The sequence below is a fragment of the Triturus cristatus genome, chromosome 2_1 (genome assembly GCF_964204655.1).
Source record: "Triturus cristatus chromosome 2_1, aTriCri1.1, whole genome shotgun sequence".
Taxonomy (NCBI): Eukaryota; Metazoa; Chordata; class Amphibia; order Caudata; family Salamandridae; genus Triturus; species Triturus cristatus.
The window spans coordinates 1,048,681,357-1,048,694,528 of NC_140581.1; the positions used below are offsets into that span (position 1 = coordinate 1,048,681,357).

At 45.2% G+C, this 13,172-nt stretch overlaps 1 protein-coding gene across 1 annotated transcript in view; it reads left to right on the plus strand.

The window, feature by feature from the left end:
• The first annotated feature begins 6,376 nt into the window (after positions 1-6,376).
• Positions 6,377-13,172, plus strand: part of RRH (retinal pigment epithelium-derived rhodopsin homolog) — a 138,926-nt gene continuing 132,130 nt past the window's right edge. The window contains exon 1 of the mRNA XM_085640847.1: positions 6,377-6,525. Coding sequence (XP_085496973.1) covers positions 6,384-6,525 — 142 coding nt within the window. The 5' untranslated portion in view covers positions 6,377-6,383. The remainder of the gene's footprint in view (positions 6,526-13,172) is intronic.

Below are 13,172 nucleotides of genomic sequence, written 5' to 3' on the forward strand. Positions count from 1 at the left end.
GAGAAGAGCTGGCCTCCTGTTTCGCAACCCAGGGATAGAAAGGTTGCCACGAACTCAAGACTCTGCTGTGTCCCACCTGCGCTGCTGTGTGCCGCAGGGCCCATTTGGTTAAATGAATATTTCGCCTTAAAGCAACACAGCAAGCTTGTGCCCTCTGAGATGAGGTTAAATGAATAATGGTCCAGGTCTGCTGACTGAGAAGCGCAGACATCCACAGATGTTTTGCCTGGATTTTCTTCGAATTATCTTCAGTTTCACTGATTCAATACCTACTCGACATAGGGCACTACCTTGCTGTGCTGCTTTAAGGCAAATTATTCATTTAACCTCATCTCAGAGATTCGACTTACCTGAGCCTCCTGACAAGTGCAGATCTTTCTGGCAGCCTCCACTCAGCGAGGGACGCCTAGGGATACTTCCCACTTGCTGGGCTGTCCTTTTTGCCCTGAAGAAGACCTGCTTTGACACCATAGTAACGCTTTATCAGGGTCGAAACGTCAACAATAACACATGCTCAGTCTTAACAAATCTCTTGGTGTATACTATTGAGCGGCCCTGCCACAACCAGAGATATTGTTTTCGTTGTTGTTCTGACCATTCATCAACTTGTACATACTTGTATATAGCTTCACCCATGTATCTATGCACTGCACTACCAGCACTGAGCACCCATTGTCACTTTGAAACACTGGTCACTTCACAATTGCACCTCAACTCGACAGCCCCTGAAAATTGTATTTTTAGAAATGTTTTGTGAAAAATCAAGAATAACAAATAATAATTTTTGCAAGCTATTTGGAGTTTCGTGTTGTATTGTTGTGTTCCGATATTTATGTTGTTGCGTGCTGTGATTTAGCCCACTTGTACATTCTGGCATATTGGTTACGCAGAGAGTCATACAAAGTATTCGTAACAAGATTCGTCTTTATTAGTGATGTAATTGTTGTCTCTCCGACCATTGTAGCTCTACTTATACTTTCCCAGGTTCTGAGGGACACAGGGTTCCCCCATTGTATCTATACAAAGGAAGACCTTAAGCACTTATCATGGGATAGCCACTAAGCATTTCCAGAAAATGTTAGTCTTATGGGCATACTCTCATTATGCATTCTTTAATGATTAACCATTGTTTCCTGTGTGTACTATGTTTCTCCTGTTATGAATTATTTGCAAATCTAGATACAAATAACTGAATGTTCATTTATGCCAAATTTCAATTGCTATGCTAAAGGCAGAAGTAATTACACCAAGGGCACATATGCAATAGAAACAGTTCTTTACCAAATGGTCAGTGGATAGTTGGAACATCAGTCTATGCTCAAAATATACAAGCCATCAAACTCTGACAAGGTCAAAATATCATTAGGCCGCATGATCAGGGTAAGCATAGCAAGAGAATCCTGTTACTACAAGCTCAGATCAGAAATACAAATCATCAGCATATGCACAGAGAAAGCTTTACATCTCTGAGCAAAGGTGGACTCGTACAACATGACAGTAATGTCAGCATTTTAACTATTATTCGTGTCTGTGGGTGCTCTTTCACTCCTGGCATGAACCATTGACATTTGTTTCACCAATCAAATGTGTAAATGTTGGTGAAGAAGTACATACTTGGACAAACACTAAATCCCCAGTGGATGTTCAGACAAGCCCCCTAGGACATGAACATCCTCTGAGCATTCCCAGATAATTGTAATATGGTTTTTGGGCAAGCTCTCTGATGAATGATCAGAATCATCAGTCTGTAATCAGTTTGTGTCTCTTGTTCCTACTCATCTCATTTACTCCTGTCATGAATTAGTGCCAATGAAATGACTTCATAAGCTGACTCCTACAACTTGAGATACTAATCACTGCACTTTCAGTGTGATAAAAGGCAGTCTCATGTTCATGCTCCTTCGCCCCTGCAATGAAAGCACTCATACAAAATCAGACAACATCTCTACCAATGAAAGGCCTGAAGAGCAAAGAAGAAATACATGATTGGTGGAGAAGCAGTAATCACCACTGCATGCTCAGAGAAGACAGTACATGAGCACCTCCTGACAGTCCCTGATCATTAATTAGGTTAGTGGCTACAGTGAAAAAATAAATAATAAGAATGCATGCTTGACAAATTACGTGTGTGATGACCATGTGCATTTGTAGATGTGAAATAGTTCCTCATGCAGTGCAATGCAAACACTCCATATGAGGTGAAATTATGGACAAACAACAGCTTGAGGTCAGAAAGTAATGCTCTTCTGGGGCAAAGCTTAACCCTAAGCTGTGTGTTTTAAAGATTTGGTGACACAAGTTCTGGCAAATAGTTAAAGATCTCTGTTAGACATAAAACAGAAAGCATGCGGCACAAGGACTACTGCTTGCCCGCTATTTTACAGGTCTGGCTGGCATTTTCATGCCAGAAAACATAAAAATTAAAAAAAAGTCAGTAAAATCTGATATTTTTCCCCCTTTAAAATGTAAACTGAAACCAATACATACATGGTGGAAAATCATCAAAATGCTCTTTGCTTTTCCTAATGGCTTTTTAAAGCAATTTAACCAAAAGCAAAGGTGCACTACAAGACGACGACAAATATTCAGTCTGTGCCCTAATGTATAGTCTTCAAAAATTCTTCTTTTATTTAAACAGGACTAAAACCATCTTGATGAATTTGAGCAGCCGGCGCGTTTCGTCCATACACATGGACTTCTTCAGGGCATGAATTAATATTAAACGGTAACCAAATAGTAGTCAACTTTTTAAAGCAAATAGATGCAGAATTGAAGTGTTAAAAAGAGAATGCAAAGGATTTTACATATTGTTTTGCGGAAACAGAAATGGCGAGTATTTTTCTCTGAGAATGGTGACAGGTCGTCATGTGTGTTGTCGAAAATGTGACTGCAAGTCGCACATTTGAGTTACTTGCCTTCAGTTGCACCCTCAGGGTAATAAAGGATTTTCTCAACTCCTAGAAAACAAATTTGCTGTTCTACCTCCAGGCCCATAATATCTAGGGAAAGTGTAATTTTCCCCATCATTCTTAAAAATAAATATTTTATGGATAATTCTAGTGCTGGACTTTTTTAGGTAAAGTTAATAAAATTCCTCAGGTATTTAAAAAAATGGTTGAAATGTTGTTTTGTATCGCTGGGAAGGCGCTACCATAGGTACAAAACTAGGAATACCGCTAAAGCCCCACCCCATATATAAACGATTGCTTTCATACATTTATGGTGAGTTACAATTCATAAGCTGTTTTCTGTTCTGAAAAAAAGAAATATAAAAGTTCACGCATTCATCTGCCGTAAAGCACGCTTTATCTTCAATAGCGGCATGTGAACAATGCATTGTTGAAAATTCTCATTTCCGTCAGTTTTTGTGTGTACATGTACATGTGATCAGACACACGGTCCTCCTAGTGCCTGCACAGTTTTTAGCACAGATTACGTTTATCTTCTCTAGAGAGAGAAACGTGCTCTCTCACAAAGGGTAAGTTCTTCCTTTACCTGGATGAAAGGCATGCTAAATTATTCCTCTTTACCATCATTAAACAAACACGCTATATAACAATCATCATTGGCAGAGAAAGTACTAAAATTCCCTTAAAGATGTGAAAGATACAATATTTCCAAAAAAACAAAAAGGCTGATGTGGTTTTTTTTTAGACTTTCTATTTATTTTGGCTTCATAGGAGATACTTAAAAAAAATTCTCAGCTTCCCTGGCTGTTTTTAAAACTGCAAAATTCCGGGGCATGGTGACTGCACTTTGATGCATCTGGTTCACCCGGATCAGGCAGTATTAATGCCATGTTGAGCAACGCGTTACAATATCAGATGGGCTCACAATGCAAAAGCTACTGTCGACCGCTTAGACCGGACGGCGGCTCTGCTGCTAGCAGACATAAACAAGGCGTTCAAATCGGTTAGCTGGACATATCTCTTCATACTTTTAAAATGCCTGAACTTTGGGCCGTGCTTTCAGTCATATATTTGACTACCCTACACCAATTTGACAGCTTCCGTGCGAGTAGCTGGCAATGTATCTCCCCAGTCCCCATCAGACGTGGCACTCAACAGGGCTGTCCCCTGTCTACCCTTTTGTTTGCGCTTGCCATCGAGCCACTAGCCACGTGGGTCCGCATAGATGCCTTGATCCGAGGCTTCGAATGGACAACGGAAATCTCCGGTGTATTGCCTCATATGCGGATGATGTTCTCTTCATTCTCACCTACCCCTATAGATCGGGTTCCAGGATTCTGCAGATCTTGTGGATCTTTGGTGTAACATTGGGCCTATATATTAACATCGACATGTCTACCATATGGCCGTTGAGGGGGACATTTGGCGATGGATCTATCACAGACTACAGAGGGTTTGAGGTATCTGGGAGTCATTTTGTCGGATAAACAAGAGGTGTCCTGGGAACGTAATTTGGGTCCAACGATAGGGTCGGGGCTGAGATTAGATCCTGGTCGGGATTGCAGCTGTCCCTGTATGGGCGGTCTGCCTTATTTAAAATGGTAGTTCTTCCTCGCTACTCTACCATCTGCGAAATCACCCTTACCCGATTCCTCTGTCATGGTTCCGATAGGCTAATGCTCTGCTGGGCCAATTCTTATGGGGAGGCGGAGCATCTCGGGTGGCACTATGAACATACTTTCACTCTACATATTGCGGGGGCATCACAGCAGCCAAGTGTTCAATGATTGGTGGTATGGTTCTGGGGACGACCCAGCTTATGCGGTTGAGTGCTGGCTGTTAAGGGACACCACTTTATACATACCTATATGATAAAATGGATGTTTGGGCTCTACCCCCTTCACAAGGGTCATGATACTAGTGTGGCATCATTCTCTTCGCCGGATGGGATGGTGGGGTCATCTTATGCGTGAGACCCTGCTGTGGCTCAATAGATTTCCCCCTCAACTAGTAATCTGCAGGGCTTTCGGGGTTGCCATCAGATTGGGATTTGCTTCCTGGGCGATGTTATTCACGGCCACACTCTTAAGTCATTTCAAGAATTGCTGTATGCCCCCTAGCCAATTCTACTGATACCTACAGTTCCGCCATGCATTACTGCCATTCGTAACCAATCTCACGACCCTCCCCGATTTTAATCCACAGGAAAGCAAACTCCTGATGGGAGACCTAGGTGATCATAAAATGTCGAAGATATATCAATCTCTCACCACAAATAGTGCTACCACTCTTGAAGCCCTCAGGACTGCATGGTAGTTGAACTTGGGCCCCATCGATAACGCTGACTGGACGTAGGCATTGAAGTCCCCCAGAGAGGCAGCCATCTCGTCATGCTTGAGTTTAATCCAATTTAAATACTTTCATAGGGACTACTACACCCGACAGAGGCTTCGGAGGGCAGGGTTGGTAGCATCCCCAATATGCCTGCGATGAGGCAATGCCGAAGGCACTGTCCTGCATACTGTATGGACCTGCTTCACTCTAGATAGGTTTTGGAAAGGGGTAATTGCGTGCCTTGCTGAGGTCCTGGGGTAGGAGCACCCGCAATCTCCCAGATTTACTTTATTGCACAGCACAGAAGGGATGGGGGCAACAGATACAGGCGCCGCCTCCTATTCCTAGGCCCTATGCTCATCAAGCGGGACATAGCTATATAATGGATGGCAGATACGCAGCCCCTAGTGGGTGTCTTGAAGAGAGGTATGGACTTCTGTATGAGGTTGGAGGTGCCAGGCTTCCATGCCAGGGGATGTCCTCAGAAACATCCAATCATTTGGAAGCATTGGGCGGGTCATCGGGGCCTTACCCTCGAGCCTCAAACGTTGATGGCTCAAACTATTGATGTAGAGGTTCAGGCATATGATCGAGATGCCCGACATACTGTAGAGCCTAACATTCGGGCCAGGGAAAGAAGCGCCTGGGAAAGAAGCGAAGAGAGGCCGACTAGTTCTATCACAGAGTGTTGAACTGGTCTGTTTTTATGTAATTAAACTGTGACATTCCGCCAATGTATCCATGTGTACAGGTGGTCCCTAGGGGCCCTGCTGTGGCAAGAAATTGAATACAATTTGTGGTGGAAAAAAAACCGGCAAAACTCCAGCTGATGTACCTTGAAGTTTCTCCGCGTGCAGACGGAGCAGGGCATGTGACAGCTAATCTCTTTGGTAGTAGGGCTGCGCGACCTCTGCGTCTCGCTGGACGTGCGTGGAGCTCTGTGCCGGCCTTTGTTTCACTAACAAGCTGCTGTCTGCAGGCCCTGGGAACGGTTAAGCGCCTTTTGTGTGCCCCTCCAGCGAAAGCCCTCTCCTTCTCTTCGCCCCACCTCGTAATTTCTTTCAATAGTAGCTTTGTGCTCCACTTTTTTGACGCAGAGAGTACCGTGGAAGACGTGCTTTTGTCCCCACAGGCCTAGCGATGGACGGCACCCTGCCGCTTTTCCCGCCCGAATCTTTTGGAAATGAATCGTCCAACTCGTCCGCGGACAACGACGGCGAAATTCACTCCGTATTTTCTCAGGCCGAACACAACATCGTAGCAGCCTACTTAATAACAGCAGGTACGGCGGTCTCTGCGGTTCCTGGCCCGCTCTGGACATGGGACTGAGTGGTTTATCTGTGGTAGAGTGGCTGGAAATAAGAAATACATGTAAAATGTGTATTAGAGAGATACAGGTTGTAGATATGTATTTGTTTGGCCCTATAGTCAGTGCAAATTGTCATAAACAAGAAGAATAGCTTATTTAGAAACTATGCACCCCCGCCCCCCACCCAGAGCCAAAAGTTGACTCAAGAGAAAGCTATTTGTTCTGTGACAGCGCAGCCTTTTATTAGTGCACACAGTACTGTCATAGGGCGAGGCTGGCAGCTTTGAGCTTGCCATGCAAAGATGAGGGGTGGGATGCTAAAAGTGGCAAAGCTGTCCAGGAGGTGCATTTTGAGTCCCTTGTGAGTAGTACCATGTTCTGGGAGCATGGAAGATTTCCCTAGAGAGATTTCCACAACCTCGCTCGGGACATGCAAGGAAAAAGGCTTGGCGCGCTGTTTTGGATTTTCAGTCCTGGATTGTCCAAGGACGTTTGTAATTTATTTGTGGGTCTTGTGCATGGGCGTCCGCAGAAATTTTTCCAGGGGGGGGCAAAATGTTAACTTCATCACCATCCTCCGACATGATGTGTGCCAGGTGGGTCACAAGAAACACTGGGGCGCAGGAGGAGCCATGGGGGACAGGAAGCACGCTGCATATGATCCCATACACCATAGGGTTGTTGTGCCACAGCCATCTCTTTCTTTAATAAAGTAAGATTTCTCTGGTGGTTAATGCAATGATCTGTGTTTTGTCTACACCCAGTTAAGAATCATAAAGTTTAACATGAAAATTTAAAATTTGTATTTTATGTATTAAGGTAAGTAGGTTACTGCTTTTGACATCCTCTTGTTACTTGCTGTTCATAACTTGCAATAATTCTAATGTATCACAGAGAGCTATGGATTGGCATCAAGGCGCTACATGCAAGGGTCAAGGCATGGATTTAGAACCTTATTGTTATTTTCAAAATCTGTCTGTTAGCAAGATTGCCAAAAGAGGTCATTCAGAAGTAAGAAAGTCTAACGGGGTTTTAAATCATGACTTTGTGTTTCTCCTGACCAGGCACTCTTGACAATTTGTAATCCTCATTGTCTTATGTAACGTACTGTAGATTGATTTGAACACTTATGATTTATTGTCTTTTTTTAACATGTGCTTTTGATGTAACATACTCTGACACCCTACACTGGGATGAGAAATGCTATGAAACAATTAAATAAAAAAATGAGAACATTTTTAAAATCATAATTTGTGTAATTACCCAGATCTGACATACTTACGGTGTGTGCTCATATCTTATACACAGAGGTTGAACAACGTCAAAAACCTGCCTCCAAATCAAATTTTCCTTGTACAGATCACAAGCTGTGTGTCTTAGTTTCCCTCGATTGCATTAGCATTTAGGTCTTAGGCTCCAGGTAGTTCCCACCATGGTGATACTCAAACAAAAGGAGTGCTTATGGCCCTTTAAATTAGGCCCTTGTTTTGGGGTTCCACCAGGTGATACTCGAACAAAAAGAGGGCTGATGGCCATTTAAAGTAGTCCATTGTTTTGGGTCCACCTGGAAGTGAAAATAAAAAAGCCCCTTCTCCGCCTGCAGGTTGATGCTGTAGGAGAGTAGGATCTGCTTCTTATGGTTACCCCCACTTTTTGCTGATGTTTCACTGTTTTTCGACTTTAGTCTGACTGGGGCCTGCTATTCAGGACCCCAGCCTAGCTGCTTCCTATCTAAAATGGATTCCAGGTACCTTAGGTACCCTACAGATTGGATTCTGGAGTGCCCTTTTAAGTCCCTAGTATATGGTATACTGTGTACCCAGGGCATAGGTACCCTAGAGGCCTACCAGGGGCTGAAGCATGTATTATGCCACCCCTGGGAAGCCCTGCAAAATGACATCACAGGTCTGCTACTGCAGCCTGAGTAAGGTGGTGCATGCACCCCTTACTGTGATATAGGTTACCTATATCACTACCCATACACACACATATAAACCTATAAGTCACTCCTATGGCAGGCCTTATCAATCCCGAAGGCTTGGTTTTCATGTGAGAGGGTGCCCCTGCATGAGCAGAGCCCCTCTGCAGCATTCAGAGTCTATTCTCTGATGCTGTTTGTGGTGCAGCCTGACCATATACTCTTAAGTGCATTATAACCTCGCGGTAAATGCTTACTTTGGGATGGCTGCACGGAAACATGTTGTGTTTGGTATCAAACACCTTGGAATCCTACCCCCACACCAGTAACTGGTGTGGGAGTGGGATCCCACCCCTCTAGAGGGAGAGACATGACAGCACCGGTATACCCGGTACCAACTTAACAGAGCCCTGACATCACAAAATGGATGCTGCAGCCACAGACACAAGTCTGGCGTCCTGCTGCTGACCGAAACTCCGGCAGGGGAGGCCTGGACAATAGGTTTCCTGTCACAGGGAGGTGTAACCACCTCCCACACAGGCTGATGTGTATTGGGGCTGGGCGGGAGCACTCCCAGAGTGCTTTGAAGTCCTGCACTGGGGGCACATTTGGTGTCCCTGTGCACAGTCCAGCTCAAACCGGTTGCAGGGGCTCCCAGCCCCTGCTCTGGCGCGAAACTGGACAAAGGAAATGGGTGTAGCCACCTCTCTTTCCAAACCCTCCCATAGGTGGGTCCCCTGAGTTAGTCCTACCCCTTCCTTAGGTATAAGTAAGGAACCTCTGTAACCAGAACTTTAGATATCCCTGGCCGAAATTCTGAAACTGAATCCTGGAACTTTGACTTTCTACTCAAGACTAGAAGACTGAAGAATCTCCTTTGGAGTCAAGGAGTGACTCCCCTGCTTGGCAGTCACCAACGACACATCTGTCCGATCTGCATCTCTGTAGCTCCCGCCGGACGGCAAAGACTTTGCAACACCAGAGGTGGATTTCCAAACTTCCCCGAGGCTGACCTGAGTCCACAGCAAAGCTGAGACTCGTTGCTGTCATGGGTAACGTGGAACTGGAACCCCTGGACTCCGTGCACATTTGCAAGTGCATCACCTTCCGGACGACTCTCGCAGCTGTGCTTTGGGTTACTTGTGGCCCAGACCGCGAGCAGAAAATCCACAGAAGGTTGCTGGCCTACCCACTCCGAGTGACCCGTGGGCTGCCATTTTGTGATTCAGCTCGAGGTACCTTTGCGATCCCTTGTCCGTCGACTTGTGGGTCCCCGAGACGGCAACTCGGATTTTCCTTGGGCTTTCCTGATTGCTGGAGACGTGCCCCCACTAGCCCTCGCTGGGTGAGTTCCTCGGACCTTGCTGGTCCTCACCGAAGCCATTGTTCTCTTTCTGCATGGGTTGCTATTGCCAAGCCTTGGTGTGTCCAATCCGGACCCGGACGCAGTACTCGACATCCTTCATGGGACAGCTCGAATCCAGCTCCTGGTTGTCCTCGACGCATCCTGGTCCTCGTGGCTGAAGAGTCAAGCTTCCCGTCAACTCACCTGAAGCACCCGACATCGGTGGGCATTCGACTATCGTGCCCCTGGTCACTGGCAAGTGACCCAGACTCTGTCCCCTCTGCTTTCAGGTTCTTCTCATCTTTGATCCAGGCTTTTATCTCTTCGGACACTTCGCATCTTCCCGGCAGCAGCACTTCTTCGCCAGCTTCCATTGAAAACAACGACGCAACCCGACACCATTTGACACCTATGCACCCGGCTCCCCTGGGTTAGGTAACTCGAGTACTCCGGAGCTCCCGTGGGTGTTGGCCCTAGACACCTCTAAGCCCAAAAGGGTTCTCTCCTAGTCCTCTCCTAAGTGTCCTTAAACTTTAAAATTCCAATTGCGACTTTCTCCATAGAAGCTATCGGCGCTCGCGGCTGTGTTCCCACACTGCACGCGTCCCCCGTGGGTCCCCTGTGTCACTAACTTGGGTGGTTCTTAAGGGGCCCAGCGATTCTACAGGCTCTAGACCTTGTGTCTAGTAAAGTCATGGTTCTTATACCACTATAGTATATGGTTTGGTACACCCCTAGGGCTAACTGTATATTGTGCTATTTACTGTTGATATTTGCCTTGTAACTTGTGTACTTCGACTTCTAGCCTCATAAAGAGACTAGAGGGGTGTGTTTTAGAATAAATACATATATTTTATATATACCTGGTATGGTTCTCCTTTCGCTTGGTCATTCAAGAGATTATAGACTGGTAAAACAAGCTGCTTTACATTCCTTGAAGACTTAGCCTGAAGGCTGCTCTCCATAGCTACCACTAGGATAGCTTTCAGTAAAGGTTGTCTTTAACCTATCACCATAAGGGGTTGTTTGGACTGGTGCAAGGTGCCCACTATAACTAGTGGACAGCATATACCAGGCCAACTTCTCACAGATGCTCAGAATAAAGAGCTGTCAGTGGCGGGTGCTGCTGAATGTGTCATGGTGTTGGCAAATTACGCCAGGCCGAAATCAGCATTACCTCATGGAGGGCACCCTGGATCCTGGACCATGCTTAATAACGGCCCCGGGATCTGGCAGGAGCACCCTCATTTTCTGCACTGTACTGAGCACATGTATTACCCCACATGAGGTCATTCTCAATATACTGTAAAGGTTTGTTGTAAATCACCCGTTTTAAAGTGCACCAATCTCTGAAGGGCGTGGGTTTACCTCAAATAAATAACGCTCACAAGCAAGTGGTAAATGCTTTCTACCATCTATTAACAATGTGCGCCAGCACAGGTTGCCCAACAAATACGCAATTACACAAACAGTTACATTAGTTTGGTCTGGTTCTTACGCCGAGGGTTTAAGAGGAAACAGCACCTTACAGGCCTAATTCTGAAGTGAGTGGAGAGAACAAAGGCAAATGGTTATATTTTTTGTTCTTACTCCTGTTATGAGCTGATCATACATGCAGTTTGTTCTTGTGTTTGCTCATGCAATTGTCAAAGGGTCCTACCTGGAGGATATTTGATGTACAAATCGATAGGCTAGGAGTAATAACATTCAAAACTTGTGACATACCCCATTGCCAGCACCCAAATAATAATGCTGTATCAGGTGCAAATGAGAGTTTGTGCCAGAATTGTAATCACCAGCAAAGCTGTCATCGGAGACTAAACTAGAAACTAACACATTCACAGATTTTAGCACCAATAGTGTTTAAAGTCAGGCGCGCAATGTCCCTTTGCGCTCAAAGGGCTTCAGCAGCCACCCCCGTCCCCCGCCCCCTTGTGTGTGTCAGCCCGGCTGAGACAGTTTCCCGGGCACAGACACAGCCGCACCCGAGTACTTCACACAGGTCTTTAAAAGACCATTTACTTGTTAATGAGGCTTTGTTTTGTTTTCACCCCTTCTTAGAGCCCCTGCATCTCCACTGTGCATATGGCTGGATGAATTAGCCCCCCCCACCACCCCGAAATTTGACTCTAGTTGGCCTCTGTTTAAAGTCGAGGTAGGAGAGAGATGAGTTGGTGTGATGTTTAAAAGAGGGGTAAACGAGGGATTGAAGACGCTGCGGTGAAGGTCATGGGCGTCTGCAGGGAGTGCAAGGAGGGGTGCTCCAGGGGGGGGGGGGGCAAGCGCCCCTCCTTGCCCCCCTCTGCGGATGCCCATGGTCTTGTGCACGTCCAATGAGATGATCAGTTTGTTATGGAGAGAGAGAAGTGGAATGGAATGGAAAGAGAATTTGTAAAGCGCGAAGAGAAGTAAAGAGAGAAGTGTGTCTTTTCACTCGTTGCACAAGGGCCCGGTTTGCAAAGAGTTTGCGGTGACTCTTGTACGGCTCGTACTCCTGCTTTACTCCTGAAATTCAGTAGTAAACTGGGAGTACTACAGGCATAGGTCACACCTACTCACTGCAAAATCTTTGTGACTGGGACCCCTTGATTTGAGTTTTATTCTTGCTCCATCGACAGCAAGTAACATCCGTTGCTATGTGTTGACCCTTGTTTTGGCTTTTGTTACTAATCTGATAGTTGTGTGCACTTTGGACTTTACCACTGTTACAGCCAGTCAGTGGGAATCAGTGAGAAGGCTGTTACCACTAACCTTATGACTTTAAGTGAGGGCTTGGACAAGTTAACAGCCACCCCATACCTCATGACCTCCAGCCTACTATTGGTCCCATAGAATGGTGACTACATACAGACTTTTATAAGTATTACAATTATTAACAGAGCTAGCTACGCATATTTAATCTCTTAATAGGTGATGCCTTTACAGAATGTTACCTGGACATAAAGTGCCCTAAATAACTGTATTAAGTATGAGACATACTTTTATTGATTTTCTGTTACAACCATGCCATAACTACACATGCGCATAGAGAGCCGTTGACTGTTGTTTTCTTGTAGTTGTAAACTAAAAATAAATAAATCCGAAACAACTTAAAGAATGACTTTCTCAACTTAAATATTTGTTTTGGTTTTTTAAATAAACATAATTACACAATAAAGAACATATAGCTAAGGCGTTTGTGGAAGGTTTCCGTCAGACCATAGGAAGTTAACAGTCTTGGATTAAGGCAATGCATGCTGTGCGTTCGAGGATTTACACTTTAAGAAGGCGAAGGTGTGATTAGAGGCGAGGCAAGTGTGATGGACGGGTGCTATGATGGAGATGTGATGCAAGGAAGATGTTCTAGGACAAAGTCAC